The sequence below is a fragment of the Sus scrofa genome, chromosome 1 (assembly GCF_000003025.6).
Source record: "Sus scrofa isolate TJ Tabasco breed Duroc chromosome 1, Sscrofa11.1, whole genome shotgun sequence".
Taxonomy (NCBI): domain Eukaryota; kingdom Metazoa; phylum Chordata; class Mammalia; order Artiodactyla; family Suidae; genus Sus; species Sus scrofa.
Genome location: NC_010443.5, coordinates 129417241 through 129444049, shown reverse-complemented (window position 1 = coordinate 129444049; position 26809 = coordinate 129417241). Strand labels below are relative to the sequence as shown.

The 26809-nt window shown below is 46.2% G+C and overlaps 1 protein-coding gene across 1 annotated transcript in view; it reads right to left on the bottom strand.

Moving 5' to 3' along the window:
* The window catches only part of EHD4 (EH domain containing 4), an 85692-nt gene that overhangs the window by 16157 nt on the left and 42726 nt on the right, over positions 1–26809 (bottom strand). The window contains exon 4 of the mRNA XM_021097351.1: positions 3255–3667. Coding sequence (XP_020953010.1) covers positions 3255–3667 — 413 coding nt within the window. The remainder of the gene's footprint in view (positions 1–3254; positions 3668–26809) is intronic.

The following is a 26809-nucleotide window of genomic DNA, read 5'->3' as shown; positions in this document are numbered from 1 at the left end:
ATGGAACATAAAACTGCAGATGATGTAGAAGTGGATGGCACTGGTTAGCTGCCAAGGCCATTGTGCTGAGTTCGGCTTCTTATCCACCCCAGACTCTGTTTCCTGCCCCCCTTCGTGGCATGGTACCGCCCCAGGAACACGCTGGCACTGAGCAGCTGAGGCTGGAAACATCCGTACTTCAAACATTTTCTTTATGAAAAGGAACAAGCCAGATACTATTCTTAGGGAGAAAAAAAAGGACAAGCTTTCTTCCTAGAAGTAAGCTCAGCAAGTTGACCGCCCCCTGCCCCCCACCTCCACACAAGGGCTTTCATTATTCCCAGCATCGGGACACAGCAGCGTTCTGTGCCTTTCTAAACCCAGGCCCTGCTGGCCCCTTCACGGGGCCCAGGGCTCAAGGATAGCAGTGAAGTCCCATGTACTTGGCTCCTCCAGTGAGCTTTCCGCTCTTTATTTATTTCTATGACTGAACACAGCTGCATCTTGAGTCCATTGGCCTTCAGCAACGACTTGTAAATTAAAAAGGAGGGAATGGGATGGACTAGGAGTTTGGGGTTAGTGGATGCAAACTATCGCATGTGGAGTGGATAAGCAATGAGATTCTGCTGAACAGCACAGGGAACTATATCTAATCACTTGTGATGGAACATGATGGAGGATAATATGAGAAAAAGAATGTGTATAAATGTATAACTGGGTCACTTTGCTGCCCAGAAGAAATTGACAGAACATCGTAAATCAACTATAATAAAAAAAATTAAAAAAAAAAAAAGTCCATGGGCGTCGAAAAGTAGTTCAAAAGATCTCGAAATCTGCAAAGGCCATGGCATCATTTACCAGCCTTGGTTATAAAATCACATTGGGTATTAGGTATCCTGAAGGTTAAGTTCAGCAGTATTAGCTGGAGAAGAGAAAGATCCCATGCTGGAGGTGTCTGTCTGTGTGTGTTTGTGTCACTAAATGGGCAAAAACAGACTTCCTGCCATCAAGCATCAGGCCCAGGACGAGTGGGGGAGGGAAACCATTTCAGGAGAGCTGCAAATAAGTGGATTTACGTGCCTTGCAGAACTGGAACAAAAGTGGCCACAGTTCCGGGAGGAAAGCAGCTTGTACCAGGAAGAAAAGATAAAAAGCAGCGAGTCACAGGTGCACATGTGACTCCAGATCATCTGTGCCACAGGGAAGAGGGCATGAGTGGGCTGGGTGCAAATCTGAGTGGGGAGGAAGAGCAGATCCAGGGATGATGGGTGGGGCCCGCTGCTGGGGGGGTGGCTTTTTCATCATGGAGAGGGAGGCTGCCCTGTGAGTACACTGGCAGGAGGGCAGTGATAATGGGCAATGAGGATGTCAGGTGCTGGTCACCTGCCAGCAGGTAGCCTCAGTGGAGCCCTCCCCACCCCCACTCCACGCTGGCCCCTGCTCGGGGCGCAGTGTCCACATCCCAGCAGCACACAGCCCACCATTCCGTAACAGAGGGGTTTGCCCTCCACCAGACTAGGCTACCCAGCCTTGGTCCAGGGGTGCTCAACAGCTGTTGACCAAATGAGGCAAAGTGGTGGTCGACTCCAGGAGGCCAGCCTGTGGGCCCCAGGGCCAGGGCAGAAGCCATTCACAGAGCAGCAAGAGGAAGTGGGAAGGGACATGGGTTCTTTGCTACCAGAAAACAAAGAAGTGAACTGACCGCACTTCCTGACCTGGGTATCAGTGGATTTGGAGGGCAGGCTGAGAAAAGGTTCTAGTGGAAGGGACAAGGCTGAAGCAGAAGGTGAGACTGAGAGCCAGGAGGGCTTTTAGTCCAAACTTTGTTACTAGTGGATTAGGTGACCCTGAAGAAATCACTCATCCTACCTTGGGCTTGTAAAACTAGGGAGTCAGGATAGACCTCTGGTTCCCAAACTTGGCTGATCATCAGAATCACCTGGAGATTACGTGTACACATGCACACCTGTATCAGGGCTCTGGGTGCTTCGGATGATCACAGGGACTAGATAAACTCTAGAGGCACTTATGGCCTTAGACGAATGTGACTTTATGAAATATACACATAATTTTTTTTTGGTCTTATTTTAGGACCGCACCTGCAGCATATGGAGATTCCCAGGCTAGGGGTTGAATTGGAGCTGTAGCCACTGTTCTACACCACAGCCACAGCACCAACACCAGATCCTTAACCCACCGACTGAGGCCAGGGATCAAACCTGTGTCCTCATGGATGCTAGTCAGATTCCTTTCCGCTGAACCATGATGGGAACTCCATACACATAATTTTAAAAGAACAATTTTTTCCATACTTTTTCTTCGAGGAGTCTCACATGCTCCTTGCTCTTCAGAGATAGGACAGAATGGACTATACTACTTGGGGTGGTCAGCAGATTATCACCCACCCTCCTGGGGCACAGACTCCTGGGGCTGCTGAAAGGCTGAGCTGCGGGGTGGGGTTGGGGGAGCGGGAGCCATCACCTGGAAAGGGGAGGTGGCGAGCCTCTCAAACCAGCACATGTGGCAGGCTGGGCTGAGCCAACCTTCCTCTTGAGGCCCCTCTGTGTCCAGGCGGTGACACAGAGTTCCCTGCCTTAGGCACAGAGTGATGAGTGGTGGTATCGCGGCACCCCACTGGTCCCATCAATGCTATCTCTCTGGCTCAGCAGGTTACATTCCCACCATCCTAACATAACAGCAGCTTCCGGTCGGTGAGCGCATGGATGCCTCCCCATGCGCCAGGTGCTACACCAAGCACTCTGCACACCAGGTCCGCTGAACCCTCCCATGCACCCCAGGGTATGTTCTTACTGGCTCCATTTTACAGATGAGAAAACAGGTTTGGAAAGGTTGAGTCATCTGCCCAAGATCACAGAACTAGGAGCCAGACTCTAAAGAGGGATGTGGGAGTTCCTGTCCTGGCTCAGTGGAAATGCATCTGACCATTATCCATGAGGTTGCAAGTTAGATCCCTTGCCTTGCTCAGTGGGTTAAGGATCTGGCGTTGCCGTGAGCTATGGTGTAGGTCACAGATGCAGCTTGGATCTAGTGTTGCTGTGGCTGTGGTGTAGGCTGGCAGATACAGCTCCAAGTCGACCCCTAGCCTGGGAACCTCCAAATGCTGCAAGTGTGGCCCTAAAAAGATAGGAGGGGAAAAAAAAAAAAGAGGGATGTGTATGGTGAGGCTCTCTTCGAAGCCTGTTTCACATCCTTCTCCCTGAGGTTCCTGGGAGCCCCCTTTCCCTGAGGGAGGAGAGCAGGGGGAACTGGCTTACCTTGGCCAACCTGGCTCGCTTGATGAGGTCATTGAGTTTACGCACCGCCGCCTTCTGCGGAAGGCTCTGGATGTCTCTGAACAGGTCCTGGGCCTCGGCCTCGAAGAGCCGGCGGTTGTCAGTGTTCTGCAGGGGCTGCGCCCAGAAGGAGCCAATATAGACTCGCAGCACCTCGGGCGTGTTGATGACCTTGCCCAGGGACCACATGAGGGCCCCGTAGACACGCATCAGCTGTTGTGTGTCCACTTGGTCGGCCTTGTTCAGCACTACTCGGATCTTGTCGTCCTGGCCCCGGAAGGCCTTGATGGCCTCCGAGAACTCATCTGAGATGTCCAGTTTGTGTGCATCAAAGAGCAGGATGATCCTGTCCACCCGCTCTGCGAACCACTGCAGGACCTGGCAGAAGTCATACCCTGTGGGGGGAAAGGGCACATCAGTGTAGCCACTGTCAAGGGGCACATGATTACCACGAGGGCCCTGGCTCACCTGGGTCTCCAAGCTGAAGGCAGAGGAGGCCTCATGACCTGAAAATCATTTCACATGGGTCTCTCCCAGAGTCCTTCCAAGGGAAGAAAAGGGACTTAAAAGGGGCACTAGGTCATTTTGATTGGGCGATATTTACTTCTGTATCAGCAATTTCATTTTGTCCCCAGGAACTGCTTCTTTCACCTTGCACAGTCCTTTGGATCAATAGCAAACGTGGTCAATGGCTTTGTAAAAATTTTGACCTAGGCCATGGCTCAAAAGCTCTTAACTTCTCTCAAACTTTTCTGGAAGCATCAGAGCTGGAGAAGGAAGAAAACCTAGCGGCCACTGGGAATCCCGTGGGGTGTCCAGGAAGCACCACAAACAAAGAAACTGGCTTCTCTTTACCTAAGTTTTTAAGAGTGTTAAGGAGGCCAAAGGTTGGCCCGGCCAAAACTGTGACTTATATTTATCATTTGGACAATTTAGATCTTAAATGCGTTGGAAATATTTTTAAAAAATTGTGTCTCCCAGCCATTCCGTGAAATGGTCTCTGGCCAAGTTCTTTCTAAAAACGACTAGGCCCGTGACAACACTGCTTCGTTCACTTTGGCCATGCGCCAACAGGTTCTGAATCAGGCAGCTAAGTCAACACTCTTCTGCAATTGTGGTCAAGACCTCCAGGCATTTCTCCAGGGAGGCGAGTCCCAGGAAACTCCCACAAGAGAGGTTAGTCCCACAAGGTTTGTTTTTATTCTCAATTCGATTAGCTGTGGCATCAGAGCTGCAATGCAGCCCAATCAGAACCTGGATAGCACCTTTCCTGACCCAAATGCCATGCTCTTGCCTCTTTTTATCTTTCTTTCTTTTTAGGGCTGCACCTGTGGCACATGGAGGTTCGTTCCCAGGCTAGGGGTCAAATCAGAGCTATAGTTGCCGGCCTACGCCACAGCAACGGAGGATCCGAGCTACTTCTGTGACCTACATCACAGCTCATGGCAACACCAGATCCTTAACCCACTGATCGAGGCCAGGGGTCGAACCTGCAACCTTATGGTTCCTAGTTGGATTCATTTCCACTGCACCATGATGCGAACTCCAAAGTCTAGTTTATTTCTATAACAAAATACCACATAGTAGTGAGGATGAATTAGATTTTCACTTGTCAACACAGGCAAATCTCTCATAAACTGGTGAGTAAAAAAAAATCAGTTTCAAAAGGACAGGTACAGGAGTTCCTGTCGTGGCGCAGTGGTTAACGAATCCGACTAGGAACCATGAGGTTGCAGGTTCGGTCCCTGCCCTTGCTCAGTGGGTTAAGGATCCGGCGTTGCCGTGAGCGTGGTGTAGGTTGCAGACGCGGCTCGGATCCCGCGTTGCTGTGGCTCTGGCGTAGGCTGGTGGCTACAGCTCCGATTCAACCCCTAGCCTGGGAACTTCCATATGCCGCAGGAGCGGTCCAAGAAATAGCAACAACAACAACAACAACAACAACAACAACAACAAAAAAAGACAAAAGACAAAAGGACAGGTACAGTATGATAATATTCACTTACAATGTTAAAAAAACAAAGCACCACTCAATAGCCCACAGATACAAATTATTCGAATTATGCACATATACAAACATGTCACACTGGTTTGGGGATGCTGGTTGACTCTGGGGATGGAGGGAGTGAGGGATCTAAAGTAGCTAAAAAAGTATCTGGAGAATGAGATTTTAGGCAAAAATAAAGGGGATCCATGGACTAAAGTTTCCATGAGAAGCAGGTATAAGGGGAGCAATTGGATATGCAAACTGGATGCAGATACCTTTAAATAAAGAAAACATCCAGAAATGCTGAAGCCCCCCTGCACTCTTTCCCAAGTCCGCTCCTCAACCTCTCTGCAGAGGAAACCCTGGCCCCAGATATGCAGAGGCATTATGTCACCTCGCATGCATGTGTGCTGCCAGCTCAGGCACACTCCTCTTTCCTGTCTCACTCTGGCACTCCCTAAGTCCCTGGGGATGAGGAGGACAAAGGTAGCTCCCCGAATGTGAGCCAGAGTTTACTTTCATCGCTGTCAGCTGCCAGTTTGGAACAGAGGAAAAGTTGAGACCCAATGAATGGGTTAAACAGTACTATGTGAGGATTCAGAGTCAAGGTTTCACTTGAGTTCTGTCCCCATGAGGCCAGAGCAAACCTCCTGCTAAGGTAACAGGAAGTTCTGTTCATTCAAGTTCATTCGAGACTGACTTGTACACTAGATCACCCAGATCCCAGGTAGTAGATCCTCAGTAGATGGAAGATGGCACCGATCCCTGGGCTCCAGGAAGATGTTTAGGAAACAACCAACAACGAGTGTGTGGATTTGCTTTTCCGATAGTGATAATAGACTTGTCTCTCTGACCCAAACCCTCTCTCACTTGGTAACTGGAGGTTTATAAACAGATTAAAGAAAAATGCTGTGTCCGGAGTGCATACTGGAAGGAGTTCCTGTTGTGGCTTAGTGGGTTACAAACCTAACTAGTATTCATGAGGATGTGGGTTTGATCCCTGGACTAGCTCAGTGGGTCAAGGATCTGGTATTGCTGTGAGCTGTGGCGTAGGTGGCAGATGCCATTTGGATACACCATTGCTGTGGCTGTGGCATAGGCTGGCAGCTGCAATTCCAATTCAACCCCTAGCCTGGGAACCTCCGCATGCTGCAGGTGCAGCCCTGAAAACAAAACAAAACAAACAAACCCCACAAAGTGCATGTTGGAGAGGACAAGAATTGTATTTTTTGCTTGTTTGTTTGTTTCTATCTTTCTTGGCTGCCCTGCAGCATATGGACTCCCTGGGCCAGGGGTCAGATCCAAGCTGTGGCAATGCCAGATCCTTTAACCCAGTGTGTGGGACTGGGATTGAACCCGTGTCCTGGTGCTACAGAAACACCACCAATCCCCGCTGCACCACAGTGGGAACCCCAATGACTTGCATTTTGCTGAATGACCTTCCATTGGGTGGGGGTCTGGGTGGGGCCCCTTGGGGCCACAGAGTCTGAAGGTGTGGCAGACAGTCCCCTGCCCCACTCGTTAGCAGGCTGGTGTACAGAGAGGGGATCTGGAATCAGACAATCCTCTCCTATCAGAGGGCAGTGTTGAATCTTGAGGGAATGAAGCAAAGAGACAGGGAAAATGAGCAGTTGTTTGTGGCAGAGGTGTCTGAGTTTAGAGGGTGGTGGTGGCTTCCTAACCTAGTTTTTGAGCATAGCTCTTCAACCTTTCCGTTAATTCTAGGAACACCCTGATTTCCTGAAAAATTCCTTTTCTGCTTAAGTTAGCCAGCATCAGCTTCTTTGGTTTGCTACCAAGGACCACGATTGGTAAACAATTTATCCCCACATGGGAACAGTTCTGACCTCTGGATGCTCCAACCCTCTTTGCCAAAATGAACTTGCCAACCCAAGAGTTGTCGCCTCCCCCCGGGGGCATGCACTGTGCAAATCCAGCCATGCAGACACCCCTGTTTTCCTCCAAGGGCCACCTGGGTCAAGTGGGTGGCCTCAATCGCACCACGTGTGTTCAAACTTCAACTGAAATTTGGGTTCCTAAGAGTTGGTTTTAAAAAGACCTCATTCCAGTGCTTTCATGATAGAAAAAGTTACTGGGGACAGAGCTGCCATTTGTAAGTTGACTCTAAGTGAGAGCAGTACTCATGTCCAGAGGAATGGCTACATGTATTTCCTTGTTTTATTTATTTAAAAAAATTTTTTTTGTCTTTTTGCCTTTTCTAGGGCCGCTCCTGCGGCATATGGAGGTTCCCAGGCTAGGGGTCCAATCAGAGTTACAGCTGCCAGCCTATACCACAACCACAGCAACTCGGGATCCAAGCTGAGTCTGCAACCTACACCACAGCACATGGCAACACTGGATCCTTAACCCACTGAGCAAGGCCAGGGATTGAACCTGCAACCTCATGGTTCCTAGTCGGATTCATTAACCACTGAGCCATGACAGTTTACTAAAGTTTAAGTAGTAGAGGAAGGTAGGACTGTTTTGTCATTGAGCGGGGGAAGAGGATTGCTTGTTACACATTAGGCAACACAATAAAGGTGAAAAAGATCATCAAGTGTCTCAGAAGAAAGCAAAGAATTATCGAAGCTGAAAGAGGTTGGTTGGCTCAATTTTTTCCTCACATACAGTTGTTATTATTATTATTGTTATTGTCATTTTTCAGTGTACTGTTTAGTGGCTTTAACTGCATTAACATTGTTGTGCCACCATCATCACCATCCATCTCCAGAACTCCTTTCACCTTCCCAAGCTAAAACTCTGTACCCATTAGACAGTAACTCTCTATTCCCTCCTCCCCCAACCCCTGGCAACCGCTATTCTATTTTCTGCCTTTGTGAATTTGGCTACTCTAAATACATCATATAAGTGGAAACATCCAGTACTTGTCCTTTTATGACTGGCTTATTTCACTGAACATAATGTCTTCAAGGTTCAGCCATGGTGTAGCACATATCGGAATTTCCTTCCTTTTTTGAGAACTGGCCTACTCCATTCTTATTACTTCATGATTTAAGAAAGGCAACAAATATCTGTCTACCAAAAAGTTCCAGCTGATTTTTAAAAAGGGGTGTAATTTAATGAGGTGTTATCTAGTTTGCCTGCTGAAGGAAAATGATTCAGAAGGACCTGGAGACCACTAACCTCAAAGCATGATCTTACATCGGAATCAAGTATGCGGCTTGTTAAAATGTAGATGCCGAGGCTCTCCCTAGGACCATGGAATCAGAATCTCTTGATGACCTGCCTTTTATTTTATTGTTATTAGAGTATACAGATTTTATTTTTGGCTAAGAGTTGTTTATAAAGCTTCTCTGACATATTTATACACTATTCTGGCTTTAGTAAGCACAGGGTGGTGAAGAAAACTGAAGCCTTCAATAATTTATGGTTTCTACCGAGGCTCTGTTATCATTCTGAAAAGGCCAAAATTATATTTTAGGCACAATGGACAGAAATGAATTATGCACTAACTTCAAAATATAATATCAGAAATATTTATGCATTCAGTTCCTTAGTTAACAGCTTGCTTTCCTATCATTTGGCACTTTTATTCAAAGTAGAGATGGGTGACCTGCATTTTATAAGCTCCCCAGACGACTATAATGCCCAGTAAAGTTTGAGGATCCCTGCCCTAGACTGAAGCCCAAGGCATGGAATGGGAAAGATGTGTCTATGTTACTATTGGTCGGTAAAACAAAACACATTTGAAACAGTTTCTTTTTATTCTAAAAAGTTATCAATAGATGGTTAGATGGCGCATCACAGAACACCACCTAGGAAGCAGCATGTTAATCTGCTTACATGAAGATGGATTTTCATATCCCTGAAAGCTCCCCCCACTTTGCCTGTGCTGCACCGAGGCCCTGGCAAGCCCTTCTACTCTGGCTTAGGACCTAGAAATCCAGCCCAAACCCTCGTCATTCTTCAAAACCCCTGAGGCAACCTTGATGAAGTGACATGTTACTGAACTTCCACAAGCTCCCATTTTCTCATTGGTAAAACTGGGTTGTTGAATGGCTACATAAGAAAAGGTGCTTAACGCACTGTTAAGACTTAGTAAACGTGCAATAAATATAAACTTTCATTGTTACTTCTGATCCCTTCCCCACCACCTCCCTCTTCTGAGCTCCCAGAGCTGCCCCCCCCTTATCTTTTTAGGGCCGCACCCACAGTGTATGGAAGTTCCCTGGTTAGGGTCAAATCAGAGCTGGAGCTGCTGGCCTACACCACAGCTTCAGTGACATGGGATCTGAGCTGCATCTGTGACCTACACCACAGCTCATGGCAACGCCAGAGCCTTAATCCACAGAGCAGAGCGAGGCCAGGGATCAAACCCAAGTCCTCATGGATACTAGTCAGGTTTGTTACCGCTGAGCCACGACGAGAACTCCCTCCCCCAGAGCCCTTTGCTTGTTCTCCCAACCAAACCATTTCATGCAGTGTGTTATGATTGGATGGAGGTGCAGGGCCTCTCACTCACAAATTCTTCAACCGTAGGGACCACATCTTCCTTATGGCTGCACAAGACAGTGGTTATCACTGTGGGCATAGGCCTCAGGCTGCCTGGGATATAATCCTGGCTCCGTCACTTACTAATTCTGTGACCTTGGGCAAGTTACTGAACCTCTCTGTGCCTCATTTCCTCATCTGTATAATGGGGCTAATAATAATTTCCATATATTTCATGCGGCTGTGGAGTTAATATAGGATTTAGAATCACCTGGGGAGTTCCCATTGTGTCTCAGTGGAAAGGAGACCGACTAATATCCATGAGGATGCAGGTTAGATCTCTGGTCCCAGTCAGTGAGTTAAAGATCGGCATTGCTGTGGCTGTGCTGTAGACCTGCAGCTGCAGCTCTGATTTGACCCCTAGCCTGGAAACTTTCATATGCTGCAGGTGCAGCCCTAAAAAGCAAAAGTTAATAAAATTCCCAGAACTGACTTTAAACAATCTTTTGGAACACATCTCTCTGAAATTCGAAAGTACACTAAACATTTTGGAATTTAATAAGACATTTCAAATACAAAAACTTAAAAAAAAATGGATGAATGATTATTAAGTTCCTATGATGTACTTGGGAAGTGTCCCTGAGGAACATGTTTCTATGCAACTGAGGGTGCTAGCTTTACCCTGAATAGCCCCCAACTGGAAACACCCCAATGTGAATGGATAAGCTGTGGTGCATCTGTACAGTGGAATACTACTCAGGGATAGAGGGCATGAACTACTGACACGTGCGGCCACACGGGTGAGTCTCAGAAACATGCTGAGTGGGAAGCCAAACACTAAAAAGCACATTTGATGTGATTCCACCTATATTAAATTCTAGAACAGGCAAAGCTACACTACAGTAACAGGGCAGATCAGGGGTTGCCTGCGGCCAACCGAGGAAGGGGCTGGGACTGACCACAAAGGGGCCCAAACAAAAAAGGAACTTCACGGGTGACCGAAAGTTTCTATTTCTTGAGGATGGTGGTGGTTACACAAGAAACACAAGTACATGAGTAAATCTGTAAATTGGTCAAAACTCACCAAGCTGTACAATTACAATGAGTGCATGATAACATACTATACTTCAAATAAAGTTGACTTTAATTTTTTTTTTTTTTTTTTTTTTTTTTTTTGCCTTTTCTTGAGCTGCTCCCGCCGCATATGGAGGTTCCCAGGCTAGGAGTCTAATTGGAGCTATAGCCACCAGCCTACGCCAGAGCCACAGCAATGCGGGATCCGAGCCTCGTTTGCGACCCACACCACAGCTCATGGCAACACCAGATCCTTAACCCACTGAGCAAGGCCCGGGATTGAACCGAAACCTCATGGTTCCTAGTTGGATTCGTTAACCACTGCGCCACAACCGGAACTCCAAGTTGACTTTAAAATTTTAAAAAAGAAAAAAAAGGAAAGAGGAAGGAAGGACGAATGGAAAGAAGAAAGAAAAGGAGAAAGAGAAGGAAAAGAAAGAAAAAATCCAAGGCTGCTAAACTTGTTTGAAGATATACATCTCCATAAACCACTGAATGGACTAGGAAGTTAAAATCTGCTCATCAAGGGAACAATGCCACGAATCTGGCTATGTACAGAGCTGGACTGAGCTAAAGTAGGAGTCCTACCCTATAGTTGAAATCAGTCTTGTACAATTTGGCATGTCTGCTGCAACACTGAGAGTTGCGTAATTTCACAGTTCTTGCCTCGTGGCCAAGATGATTCAAGAGCCTTTCATGGTGATGGATCAGGGACAATCCATCTCTGAGTTTATGAGAATCCATTCCACTGGATAGAATGCAACCAGGCCTGGGGCACACACAGATCTGGGCGTGTGTGTGCAAGCACACAGGTGGGCGTGCATGTGCATGTACGAGTGTGTGTGGTGGGCAAAGGAATCTACACAGAGCTGCCCCTGTGGTGCTCAATGTCTGACATTTCAATTACTGACATTTCAATTCTCTAAGACCTTCCAATGGAACTTTTAATAGTTGAACACAACAGAGATGTAAGCAATCTATTTAGAAATACTGTTTTTATCTTTGCGCAAGGACCCAAAAGCTATATAGCTTCGGGAGTCTTTCCAGAGACTTTGTCCTGCGGAAGATTCCAGCTTGGCATTTCTGGCTCCACGTTCTGGGAACAAAGAGGGGAGGAAGGAAGGGGCCCCTTTCCACCCAATCAGGGGCTTCCGGGCTCAGCCCATGGAAACCACAGTCTCTATTCATGTCGAAAAGACCCACTAGGAAATGGCATCTGAGGTTAGAACAGTGGCCCTCAGGTTCAGGTACACATAGGGCGGGGGCGCTGAGGAAGCAAATCTGGCAGACTATTTTTAATGGAACGACAGAAAAAAATGCTTCAGATTCTTCCCAGAGCCAAGTTTCCAGTTATATGAGTTTTAAACGAGATGTTTGCCAATAAAAAGATGCAAGACAATGGCGGACAGGCAGACAGAGGCCAGGTTCTCCCAGCCCACACCACAGTGCCATTGTTCAGGTGGGCAAGGCCACTTGCCCAGCTGGCCATGGCCCAGGGCTCTGCTCAGACATCTCCTCCTCTCCCTGGCTGCACCTCCCAGAGCTGGTGGCTCCATTCCATGACCCTGCACCTATGGCGTAGATTTGTGTGAGCAACACTGGCCCCTCTCCTGGAGGTGTCATGTCCATCTTTGTGCCCCTCTGGTCCCCAGTCGCATGTCTAGCACAGACTGCCCTGAGGCAGGCACTGAGAGGGTACTGGCAGTGCCCTTAACCACCCTTCCTGTCCCCAGGCTCCGACCTCTGCAATGCAGCCTTCAAATGATCCCCGCCCCTTCTCAGAGCTTAGATAATCTCCCAGGCTCCAAGTCCCTGATTACTTTTTTTTTCTTTTTTGTCATTTTAGGGCCACAGCTGTAACATATCAGTGTTCCCAGGCTAGGGGGCAAATTGGAGCTGTAGCTGCCAGCCTATACCACAGACACAGCAACATGGGATCTGAGCCACGTCTGTGACCTAAACCACAGCTCATGGCAACGCTGGATCCTTAACCTACTGAGCGGCGGCTAGGGATTGAACCTGAGTCTTCATGGATACTAGTTTGGTTTGTTACCATTGAGCCATGACAGGAACTCCCCTGATTACTTCTGGAATAATGCTGACAGTCTTCAAGACAAGCCCCAGCTTTCCTCTCCAGCCTTCTCTCACAGTTCTCATATAAACTACCCTGCCCACCCCAGAAACTACAGTGGGCTCCTTGCTGCTCCTCCAAAGCATCCTACAGTTCCTCACCTCTGCACCTGTCTACTGGGCTGCTTCCCTCTTTTCCATCTCCACCTACCCATCATCCCTCTGAGTCCTTCCCCACCTGCGTGGGGCCGAACAGCCTCGCCTGAGAGGGTCGGTTCTCTGCCACAGCCCGCCCTCAGGACGAGAAGTCATCATGTTTGGAATCCAAGAGCCAATCACAGAACGCTTTACACTAAGTCAGCTTTCCCTGTGATGTACTCATCCAGAGTCAGTGATTTTGCTCTCATAGCACTTATTCTCTATAACGTGATGTTTATTCAGTGGTTACACAACAGAAATTCTGAGGGCAAACTCTACCCTTCATTCCGTTCACCACCGTACAGCCAGGATCTGCTACTGACCATAGCAGGTGTTTGATAAATTTGGCTTATTCCTCAAAAATTAAAAATAAAACTACTACATGATCTAGCAATCCCCCTCCTGGGGATTGATCTAAAAGAATCTATTTATTTATTTTTTTAGGGCTGCACCCGAGACATATGGAGGTTTCCAGGCTAGGGGTTGAATTAGAGCTACAGCTGCCAGCCTACACCACAGCCACAGCAACACCACATCTGAGCTGTGTCTGCAACCTACACCACAGCTCACGGAAATGCTGGATCCTTGACCCACTGAGCAAGGCCAGGAATTGAACTCACAACTTCCTAGTTGGATTAGTTTCTGCTGTGCCATGACGGGGAACTCTGACCCAAAAGAATTTAAATCAGGACAATGAAGAGCCGCCAGCACTCCCACATTCACTGTAGCATGATCCACAGCAGCCAAGACATGGGAAGGACCTAAATGTCCCTGACAGAGGAGTGAATAAATAAGAGGTGGCATACACATGCGCTGGGATAGTATTCAGGCTTAAAGAAGGAAATCCTGCAACATATGACAACATGGGTGAGCCTTGAGGACACTGTGCCAAGTGAACTAAGCCAGTCACAGAAAGACGAGTATGGCGTGATTCCACTTACAGGAGGAATCTAAGATAGATGCATAGCCTTACAGTGTGGAACGGTGACTGCCGGGGAGTGGGGTGGGGTGGAGGGGTGGGGAGCTGCTAATCAATGGGCATAAAGCTATGCCAAGTAAGTTCCAGAGATCTGCTGTATAGCACTGGGCTTATAGTTAACAACACTGTACTGTACATTCAAAAATTTAAGAGAGTAGACCACATAACTATTCTTATCACAATACAAAATAAAATAATAAAGTAAATTTCATTTAATGAAGTGAATTGACTTGAACAAGAAGTATAACTGATGTTTAGTGGGTCAGAGGGTTTAGTTGCTTAAATAGTGCTGTGGGTTTCATAAAAAAGGGCTGTTACTAATTACAGGAAGTACAAATCATCTCAAAATAAACACCAAATATCTGGGATCACTCAGGTATTAAATATGTATTTTCAAAAATAGCCTCTTCAGTTAACAATAACAGCTGCTTCAATTAAACGCGTGTAGGGAGTCCTTGTACTGTTTCCAGGCTGAGTTTACTCTGCAACTGGAAGAGGCTATTCCTGACAATGTTATTGGGATTGGATGAAGAAAGACTGCTAAAAATAAAGAAATGTGGCAAATATTTACTGACCTCTCTCAAGATTCCTGCACAACCTGGAGAGTGCTTTAAATCAACATAATCTCCTGTAATCCTCATGGTAACCCCATGAAGCAGGTGCTATTATTATCCCCCTTTTACAGGGGAGGATACAGACACTCAGAGAGATTTGATAACTTACTCAAGGTCACACAGCTATTTCTTAGGGGAGCCAGGATTCAAACCCAGGGATGCTGACCCCAGAGCCTGCAATTCTATCCCTTGCACGGCATCTTATGTATACCAGGATGGTGGGATTAGAGGTGATTTTTATTTTCCTCTTTTTGGTTGAAGTAGTTTCTAAGTGTTTTACAGTGAATATATACTATTTTTGTATTAATAAAAAATGTAAAAAATCATTGGTCTGTGAATGACTGGGATAGCAGTATTATTGAGGAAGGCATTCTTTTCCTCTGTAAGGGTGTTTATGGCTAGGGTCTGCATTTTTAGCGCTTTCCAACTTACCACCATCTCCAGAAACCCTGAGTGGGGAGCCGTGTCTATGCAACCACACAAGCCCCTGTGGGAAGAGGCAGCCCTGCTTCAGCTGCGCTTTCCAGAGCTTAACGCAAACATGCTGGTGTGAAAGCGAGTGCAGACCCTGCTCCTGCCTCCTCTCTCCCTCCCTCCCTCTCTTTTCTCCTGGGCTTCCACCTCCTCTCAGCTGAGCAGGTGCACAGATGGGGTGGGTAGGGTGGGAGTGGGGGGGAGCAGGCTCATGCTGGGTGTGGGAAGGGGCTGTACGAAGCCACTTTCAGGATCCAACAAGACGTGCAGAGAGGACACACACACACACTGTAGCCTCTTTATCTGCACAGCAGTCACCTCTTTGGGTGGAGGTTCAATGTGTGTTCACCTCAAGGTTTTCCTCTCAGACTGTAATTTGTTACAAGAACACCCCTGCGTCACTTTGCCTGGCCTGAGGATGGTCTGGCCACTGAATACACCACAATTCAAACTAAACCAAGGACTGAATCTGTCCTGGGATGGGCTTGTTTTTTTTGTTTTTTTTTTTAATAATGACTTTTATCTTTTCCATTATAGCTGATTTACAGTGTTCTGTCAATTTTCTGCTGCACAGCAAGGTGACCCAGTCACACCTACATGTATACATTCTTTCTTCTCACATTATCATGCTCCATCACAAGTGACCAGACATAGTTCCCAGTGCTATACAGTAGGATCCCATTGCTTATCCACTCCAAAGGCTATAGTTTGCATTTATTAACCCTAAATTCCCAGTCTTTCCCTCTCCCTCTTGGCAACCACAAGTCTGTTCTCCATGTCCATGATTTTCTTTTTTGTGGAAAGTTTCATTTGTGCCCTAATTAGATTTCAGATATAAGTGAAATCATATGGTATTTGTCTTTCTCTTTCTGACTTACTTCACTTCGTATGAGAGTCTGGGCTTGGTCTTGTTTATCCTGTCTCCTCTCCCAACTCCTTCTCCCTTTGGAATTTAGTCCCTGGCCTTGTGAATGCATGTTTCTGTGCCTGTTTCCTCCTAAAATAAACAAGCTAGCCTCACCGCCTGTCTCTCCTTCCTCTGGGGGATGTTGTGAAGATACTGATGGGGCAGTGGGGCCAGGTGACCTTGGAGGCGCTGGCGTCACGGAATCAAAGCACACCACGGGCAGAAGGGGAACGAGGAAGGTGCTACTGAACATTTAGCCTAGTGAACGTGGCTACTCCTGGTCACCTGGCCAAGTCAGAGGGAAAACTGGGTTTCAGGTTTCATTTTCCATTTCAGATTAAAAATTAGGTTAAGAAGCAAGTCTGATCCCTAGAAAAAGACAGCAATATTACCCAGCATTTTAGGCTCTTTGCTGGAGAGGGAAGTTCGTAAAAATCTACCCAGAAAAACCTACATGTCCTGGAGACTGGCTCGGCAACTTCACTTTGCCAGGCCTCAGTTTGTACATCTAGAGGATCAGTATGGACTCTTCATAATCTCCTCCCCCTGCCGCCCCCCAACAGCACCCGTGGCATTCAGAAGTTCCCCAGGCCAGGGACTGAATCAGAGCTACAGCTGCAACCTATGCCACTGGTGTAGCAATGTCAAATGCTTAACCCACTGTGCCACAGCAAGAACACCTCCTTCATAATCTTAAAGATACATTCGGTGGTTCTGAATGTTAAGTTTTTCTGAAATAAAAAGTCAAAATCTCAGGAAAATCTATTTAGTGTTTGTATAGTAGATATCATCTAGTACTTGTACCAATGTAAGAATGTAAAACCATATGGATGGTTATAGAAAGTCAATGACTAACTTTAAGCGATAAAATTAACAAGTAAAACATTTCATTTTTATTGTATTTGTCCCACTGAACTCATGTGCTATGGCATTTGGGGGCTGATTTAAAGGTCTTTGCATGTTTCCATAGGCACAGTTAGTTGCCCCACAAGATTAATTCTCTGTACTCAGAGAAATTACCAGAGGAAAAGTCACAGAATTTGAGACTCTTTTTTTCTTTTTACAGCTACACCTGTGGCATATGGAAGCTCCTAAGCTAGAAGTTGAACTGGAGATGCACCCAAGGCAACACTGGATTCAAACTGTATCTGCCACCTATGCCGCAACTTGTGGCAATGCTGGATCCTTAACCCACTGGGTGAGGTCAGGGATCAAACACGCATCCTCACAGACACTATGTCGGGCCACACCCTCATGGACCTTATGCTGAGCTACAACCGGGAACTCCTAGATTTGTGACTTTCAAGGATGCTGAAGAGGTCATCAGAGTCAACCTTCTGATACTATAATTAGCAGAACCCAAGAATCAAGAGTCACGCACAAGGAAATTGCCCCTAACTCAAGCAAGAAGGTCTCATACAATATATCTATAAATCAGGCAGAGGCAGTTTGTACTTGTATTGGATTTTCTTGAGGCAAAATGCCAGTGGTATACAGAGTCCACTCAAGTGTGATGAAGCCAGATATTTACAAACAAGTCTTCAACTCTGACAATGCATCCTGTCACTTTGTGGTTCAGAAGGGCAAAAAGACAATATTTCCTCAAGCCATAATTTTCTGCAGAGAATGGTTAAACCCAGTGGGTGACAACTTTGGATCAACAAATGACTTGAGGGTGACCTCTGACCCTGACTTCCGCCCTGCCCTGTAATTCCTTTTAAACATTCCCAGTGTTAAGTGAGCGTCTGGAAAACAGCCAGTCATGAAGAGCAGCTCCAGCAACTAAGTTATCAGCTAACTGCTCCAAAAGCCAAACCACAGCTCAGAGATGGTTATTTCTGGGTTTATATCACAGGTAGAAAGACAGATCAAGTCAGTGGGGGCCATGTGAGTCCACATTGAGTTTTCTATTTTAAAAAAAGGTTCATTCATTTTACTAAAGTCCATGTAGGAGTTCCTGTTATGGCTCAGCAGAAATGAATCTGACTAGGAACCATTAGGTTACAGGTTCAATTCCTGGCCTTTCTCAGAGGGTTAAGGATCTGGCGTTGCCGTGAGCTGTGGTGTAGGTTGCAGATGAGTCTTGGATCTGGCGTTGCTGTGCTGTGGCATAGGCTGAAAGCTGTAGCTCTGATTCGACCCCTAGCCTGGGAATCTCCATATGCCGTGGGTGCAGCCCTAAAAGAGGAAAAAAAAAAAGTCTATGTAGTTACCAACATATTTCAAAATGGTGAAACATCTCCAGAAAAGAACTGCTGTAAAGACGTGTAAGTATGAAAGGATGTTCAAACACTTGAATAACGAGAAATGAAATTAGAATTATTATTTTTTAATCTGTCTGCCTTTTTTAGGGCTGCAACTGCAGCATATGGAGGTTCCCATACTAGAGGTCATATAGCTACAGCTGCCGGCCTATGCCACAACCACAGCAACGCAGGATCTGAGCTGCATCTGCAACCTACACCACAGCTCACGGCAATGCTGCATCCTTAACCGACTGAGCGAGGTCAGGGATCAAACCAGCATCCTTATGGTTACTAGTTGGATTTGTTTTCCCCTGTGCCACAAGGGGAACTCCCGAAATTAGAATTATAATGAGATGCTCTCCACCTAGCTGACAATGCAGAGACAAAGTGAAGATGCAAAATTGGTAATGCCCTAAACTGGGGAAGATGTGTGGAAACAGGCACTTCTATATTGCTGGAGGGAATGTCAACAGACAACATCCTCTAGAGAGGGCATTCTGGCATCGGCTAACACAGTAAAAAGACCACAGTTCCTTTTGATTCAGCAGTGCCACTCTGAGGAGCGTAGCTGAGGGTTCCATTACTGTGCCAACTATACATACTTGCACTGTACATACACGCAAAATTGCCCATGTTCTGTGGCACTGTTTGTAACAGCAAAAGATTAGAAACAGCCTGAAGGTCCCCCATCAAAAGGACACCAGCTATGAATTCTGGCACATCTATATGATGCAATAGGAAGGGGGCAGCTCTGAAGTTCTGGCATGGGTGTGCCTTAAGACTGACTAAGTAGAAAAATCTTGGTGCAGCGCAGTGAGCTTCCTCCCACTCAGAGGAAGCCCGCGAGGCTGCTGACGGGGTTTTTTGCTCTGGGAGAGGAAGCCAGGATGAGGGAGCGACAGATGTTCTTCACTAACTTTTTGTAACTTGAACTTTTCATCCCAAGCACATATACGCCCAATCCTACAAAACAGTGGCAATTCTGAAGAGTACTTCAGAAAGACGAAACGCTGGATAAATGGTCCGACTTGTGCTCTGCGTCGTGATCTGGATTCCAACAGGGGGTGGTTTTGAGAGGGAGATGAAGCCTCCGGCGAATTGGAGGCTTCTAGAGGAAACGGTGTCACAGCAATGTGAGAAATACCCGCAGAGTGAGAAATAAGCGCAGATACCAGAAAGAGGATGGGAAAGGGAGAACTGGAAGAGTGACCAGAGCCGGGGCCCTTGCCACTGAGGACACCTCCTCTGGGTCATTCTCTGCTGCAGGTTCCTCTTGGCCATTCCATGACGGCCCTTTCCTGGCATTCTTTCCACAGCTCCACTGTTGAGTCCAAATATTTCCTTTCCCCTTTCCCCTCCTCTTTGGGGTCCCTAGAAGAACAAGGTCCTTGTCTGTCTGAGTCCCAGGTCTCAGGCACTATCCACTCTCCAGGGCGAACTTGGGAGCCCTTGGCTGAGCTGACCTTGCAGTCCTGGTGGGTCTATTCTGGGGCCACCCCAGTTCCACAAACCCATCGTCAACATCAGGGCTTTAATAGGACTCCATGCCAAATGGCCTGTATGTGCTATGTCACTTTATCTTCAAACAATCCGGGGGGCAGAAGGTAGAGTATTTCTTTGTTTTATAAAAGTGTTAAACTGAGGCTCAGAAGGTCCCACAGTGAAGGAGGGGGGTGCTGGGGTTTGAGCTCAGGTCAGCCTCCTCCAGGGCCCACAGCCACCAATAACAAAGATGGCCTGAAAGCGCCTATGTTTTCAGTGTGTTTCTACATCCACTGGTTGGAGATGCCTCCGCACCAGCTCTGGCGCCTGAACCTGACTTCCGTCCACCCTGGGTCCTCTTGCTCTGAGTGCGCTTTGGGGCAAATGCCTATGAATCACTTAGGTATTTACATGATTATTCACATCCAATTCTGTGCTTTTCTTCCCATTCTATAGAAGAGGAAACTGAGGCTCACAGAGGAGGAACAACTTGCCCAGGTCACCCAGCTGGTCAGTGGAAGAGCCAGGGAAGTAGAGAACAGTCCCAGGCCAGTTCTGGCATGATACTGTTCCTTTCCTGTCTACAACCCTGCATTTACAACTGATCACCCCCATCCTTCAATCTGGGGGTCCCCCAGAAGTACGTGGTGATGGGCGGAGGCTTTTGCCACATGTAACAGTAGGGATGGAGGTTTGTAACAAGCATGTCCCTAATATAGCAGTGAAGTTATTGAACATTTGAACATGTAAATGAAAAATCTTTTAAAAATCTAATTTTCTTTAGTGGCTCCTAAAAAGCCTAACTTCCAAAAAGTCCAGAATGTTTTGGGGGTGTCCTCCATGGAGTGAAGACACAGGAGGAGGACAGCATCAGGCCAGGTGTCCCTGTTAGATGTTCATGAGGCTACAATCACCTGGTTACCTGTGCTTCCTGTCAAAGCCCTCACCTGGGAGGATACTGGTTAGTCACAGAGCTCAGCCCAGTGCTAGGCTGCCACTCACCCACCCAAAGACCAAGTCCCCTACTACCTACATTCTCAGTCCTTCCTTCAAGAGGGCAGCATTCACACTGGTGAAATGGAACGTGGAGCACAGCTCAAGCCTGTTTTGGGAGGTTTTCCAAGTTTGTGATCATCTTTCACTTGGTTTGGGGGCAGCAGGGCGCATAGGAGGGGGCAAGCTTGGTGCTACCCCAGATTCCCCAAAGTGGGGAATCTCCTGCACCAGAACCCCTGGACAAGCAGTTTTCTGGGTCCTGCTCCAGATCCCCCAGGTTGTGCTTGAGGCCAGGAAACAGCAAATGAACAACTTCCCTGGAGCCTAAGGTTCACTGCTCTAGGCTTCACTGCATCATTCCCAGGACAGAAGCAGAGCAGAGAGGGTACTTGAGAATAGGTATGATGGAAGAAGAAATAACAGTGGCAGCCTGGCATCAAGGGAAGAGAAAAACTGACCAATCAAATGAAGCCACAGAAACGGAGTTGCAGAACCAGGGCTAGATCTGTGGCTGCCCAGGATGAGAACACCTGGATGTGCATGGGGATAATTCTGGATAATCAAGAGAAGGATAAGGAAGATAATCCTTCTGTTTCTCTCAGAATAAAATCTATGTGCTTCCCTAAGTCAAGAGTTTCCACCAGCAGGCCCTCCCAGCCCATCCCCAGCCTCCAGTCTCCCTGAACCGGCCAGAAACCTCTAGCCTTCATCTGCCTTGCCCTTCCCCCAACTGTCTGCCAGGCTAGTCCCTTCATTCTGTAGGTCTGAGCTTCATGCATCTGCTCAGAGAGACTGCCCCTCACTACCCATCTGAAGGAGGACCACCCCTGCTGTGGGGCTCTGCAACTGTTTCCTTCATCTTTGTTTCAACTCCAGTTGTTTCTTACTGTAGCTCATCCATGCATCCCCACTCCCTCCGCAGTTAAGCTCCAGGAAGGCAGCAACAGGGCCTACCTATCTTGGTGCTCTTAACTCTAAAGGGCCTGGTACCTGACACATGGTGTGTGCGGAAGCAATGGGCCTGAGGACCCAGCCGTGGTGCACAGCGGACAGACAATGTAAGGAAACCTTTCCGCCTTTCACTCTCCTTGGGAGGAGAACACAGTGCGGTGTGTACTGTCTTTCCCAAAGATTACCATCAAAAGGAAAAAACCCCAGGAGGTTTGGTGTCTGTAGGGGAAAAGTGTCACTTATGGGGAAACATGCCCCACATGGTATCCTGCCCCAGTGCTGCCTTCTCAGTCTATGTGTATGTGAGAGAGAAAGAGACAGAGAGACAGGCAGGGTTGCTTCCTTGGCTTGTGTCCTTGTTTCGTGTGGTTAACAGCCTGTGCTCTGAGACCAGGCTGTCTGGTTTGAATCCCACTTAGTCACTTCCTAGCTGCTTCAGTTATCAGTCACCTTGAAACTCAATAGCTTAAACAACTTAATATTTTCTCTGGTCTGAGGGTTGACTGGGCTCAGCTGGGGGGGGGGTGTCTCGATGGGGATCTATCACAAAGTGAAAGTAAGATGGCAGCTGGGCCTGGGACCATCTGAAGGTTCCACCGAGCTGGTCATGCAGGACAGCTTTGCTCCCATCTTAGCTGGAACAGCCCAAGGAGGCTAAGCCTCTCGGCCATACCACATGACTCCCTTGGGTTCCCCTCACATTTTGATGGTCTTAGGGCAGCTGGACTTCTTAGATGGTGGTTGGTGTCCCCAGAACAAACGTGCCAAGAGATGCCAGTGGAACGCTCGGGGCTTCTTATGACCCAGACTTGGGAAGTCATAAAGCATCACTTTTGGTGAATTCTACTAATCAAAAAGTAAATCAGAAGCATCCCAGATTCAAGAGAGGAGACTGAACCAGGGCACAAGTCCCAGAAGGCATGGCTCATGGTTGGCAGTGGTGGGAGGAAGAGCCATCTTTTGAGACTGGCTACCACACCTGCTACAGGGCTGTGGACTTAGCCTCTTTGTGTCTAAATCTTCTCTACTATAGAATGGGATAACAGATCCTACCTCACAGAGCTTTGTGAGGAGCAAAGGAGTTCATAATAGATAGGGAGTGCCCTTTGTGCTCAATATGTTAATGACCTGACACTGCCTCCACGAAGATGCGAGTTCAATCTCCGGCCTTGCTCAGGGGGCTAAGGATCTGATGTTGCCATGAGCTGCAATGTAGGTCACAGATGTGGCTCAGACACAGTGTTGCTGTGGCTGTGGTGTAGGCCACAGCTGTAGCTCTGATTCAACACCTAGACTGGGAACTTCCATATGCCATGGGAGCAGTTGTAAAAAGGAAAAAAAAAAAATTCTATCTATCTATCTATCTATCTATCTATCTATCCATCTATCTCACTTAACAATGCACTGTGTAAGTATTGGCTATTATTATTATTATTATTATTATTATTGTTACTCAAAAGCAAACCTTCTCTCTCATTAATCTCTGTATCCCAGTGTCTATGAAATGTTTGATGATATTGAGCTAATCTCCATGGGAAGTAAGAGAAGTACCCTCCGCTCCACTAAAAAAATTTGTTTTTCATGTAAAAGTCTAGGAAGGTTTAAAGTTTGGGTGGAAGCAGTCATTTCCCATGATCAAGCATGCATTTAAAGTTTTAACAAAAACTAAAAATAGCTTCTGGGGCTTGGTGAATGCCATTCTGAGTCACAGTCATGACGTGTTCACAGTAGGGGCTGAAGCAGCCCCACTCGTAGTGTGGAATTTCCCGTGGCACCGGCGGAAAAGGAGCCATGAATGTGTTTGTCAGCAAACTTCCCTGAAACAGAAAGAAACCAGGATTTCCTGTTGGAGGCCCAAGAAGTGAATGATGTCCAACCTCAGACTGTCCTCAGCTCTGGCCCAAAAACAGGATCTTCCAACAAATCCTCAGAAGTCAGCCCCAGGCCCTGGGGATGTGTGCTTTTCTCATGTTGCCATATTCAAACAAAGCTCAGTGATAAGTCATTGAGCTCAAGCTCTAATATAAAAATGGCTTTTTTCTTAGCCTGTGGACATACACTCTACTCCACAGAGTTCTTTACTGCGTTACCCACTACCTCCTATCTGTCAATATTCTGTGCCACCTTCAGGATCAACCCAGGCTCCTGCCACATACCCACCAGCAACATACTCATACACCAGCCATGCGCTTAACTCCCATGCCTCCAGAGGGCCCCAAGTTCACACATCTTCCAGTTCTTGCAACCTCTTCTGCCCCCTGGGAGAGAATAACAATAGTAAGGGCGGCCAGGCCACCTTTCCCTTGACTGTGCACCAGGTAGGTACTGTGCTAAGAATGTCACATCATCTCACTTCATCCTCACACCAACCTGGGAGGCCCTGACCTTGGAGGCTGATGAACTCACCCATTTACCTGGAGTCTCTGATCAAAAAGAGCTGCCTCATAAGGTTAGACATACAGATCAGTGAAACAGAACTGAGAGTCCAGAAATAAATCTTCACATTTACAGCCGATCGATTTTCAACAAGAGTGCCAAGACAATTGAAGGGGGAAGGTATTGTCTTTTCAATGAATGGTGCTGGAACAACTAGATACACATGCAAAACAAGCTGGAACCCAATTGCACACCATATACAAGAAATTAACTTAAAATGAATCAATGATGTAAATATAAGTGCTAAAATTATAAACTTCTTAAAAATATATAAAGTAAATTTTCATGAGCTTGGGTTAGGGCAAAAGCACAAGTGGAAAAAATGAAAATAGATAATCTAGACTTCATTAAAATTAAAGATTTACTCCCAAGGCAACAGAAATAAAAGCAAAAATAAACCAATGGGACCTCGTCAAACTGACAAACTTTTGCACAGCAAAGGAAACCATAAAAAAACAAACAAAAAGACAACCTAAGGAATGGGAGTAAATAGTTTCAAATGATGCAACTGACAAGGGCTTAATCTCTAAAATATACAAACAACTTATATAACTCAACAGCAAAAAAACCAAACCAACTGAAAAATGGGCAAAAGACCGAAAGAAACATTTCTTCAAAGAAGATATACAGATGGTCAACAAGCACATGAAAAAATGCTCAATATCACTGATTATTAGAGAAATGCAAATCAAAACTACTATGAGGTACCACCTCACACCAGTCAGAATGGCCATCATTAGTAAGTCCACAAATAACAAATGTTGGAGAGGATGTGGAGAAAAAGGAACCCTCCTGCACTGTTGGTGGGAATGTAAACCGGTACAACCACTATGGAAAACAATATGGAGGTACCTCAGAAAACTATACATAGAACTACCATATGACCCAGCAATCCCACCCCTTGGGCACATATCTGGACAAAACTTTCCTTGAAAAAGAACCACTCACCTGTATGTTCATCACTGCGGCACTATTCACAATAGCCAAGACATGGAAACAACCTAGATGTCCATCAACAGATGAATGGATTAAGAAGATGTGGTATATAAACACAATGGAATACTATTCATCCATAAAAAAGAACAAAATAATGCCATTTGCAGCAACATGGATGGAACTAGAGACTCTCCTACTAAGTGAAATAAGTCAGAAAGAGAAAGACAAATACCATATGATATCACTTATAACTGGAAACTAATATGTGGCACAAATGAACCTTTCCACAGAAAAGAAACTCATGGACTTGGAGAACAGATTTGTGGTTGATGAGAGGGTGGGGGGAGTGGGATGGACGGGGAGTCTGGGATTAATAGATGCAAACTATTGCCTTTGGAATGGATAAGCAATGAGATCCTGCTGTATAGCACTGGGAACTATCTCTAGTCACTTGTGATGGAGCACGATGGAGGATAATATAAGAAAAAGAATGTGTATATATGTGTGTGTGTGTGGTGTGTGTGACTAAAAGTGTGTGGGTGACCCAAAGTGTGTGGGTCACTTTGCTGTATAGTAGAAAACTGACAGAACACTGTAAATCAACTACGATGGAAAAAATAAAAATCATTAAAAAAAGAAAATCAAATTAAAGACTTTAATGCTTCAGATGATACCATATAGAAAGTGAAAAGACAACTCAGAAAATGAGACAAAATATTTGCACATCATATATTTGACTAGTACATAGGATAAAGAAAGAATGTTAAAACTCAACAACTAAAAGATAATCCAATTAAAAATGGGCAAAGGCTGTGTATATACATTTCTCCAAAGAAGATACAGAAATGAAAGAAAGCACATGAAAAGATGCTCAACATCATTAACCAATAGAAAAATGCAAATTGAAACCACAGTGAAAAAATACTTCAGACCTACCAGGATGGCTGTAATCAAAACGATGGTGTTGCTGAGGATGTGGAGAAATCGGAACCCTCACACTCTACTGGTAGAAACGTAAAATGATGCAGTTGCTTTGGAAAACAGTCTTAGCAGTTTCTCAAAACATTAAATACTGAGTTACTATATAATTCAGCAACTTTGCTCCTGGGTTTATACTCGAGAGAATCAAGAACACATGTTCTCACAAAAACTGACACATGAATGACCATAGCAGCATTATTCAACACAGCCAAAAAAACAGAAATAACTCAAATGTCCATCAACTCATGAATGAATAAAATGTGGTACAGCCATATGATGGAATGCCATTCAACCATAAAAAGGAATGAAGCACTGACAGCAGCTTAGACACAGATGAACCATGAACACATCCTGCTAAGTGAAAGAAGCCAGACACAAAGGCCGCATGTTGCATGGTTCCATTTATATGAAATGTCCAGAGCAGACAAATCCAGAGACAGACAGTAGATGAGTGGTTGCCAGGGTCTGGGGGGAGGAGAAGGGGTAGTGACTGCTAATGAGGACAAGGTTTCTTTTTGGGGTGATGAAAATATTCTAAAATTGATTGTGGTGATGGCTGCATAACTCTGTAAATATACAAAAACTTCCACTGAATTGTAAAAAGAGCAAGAAAATACACATTTTTTTAAAAAGGGAAGAAGAAGAGCCCCTTCTCTTAGGAGCTTTGCTGTCTATCTCCTAGCCCCCACTTCTTGATCGGAATCCCTGTAATGGACAGGGTCAGAGTGGCTTATATGCAGGTCCATCTACCCCAGCC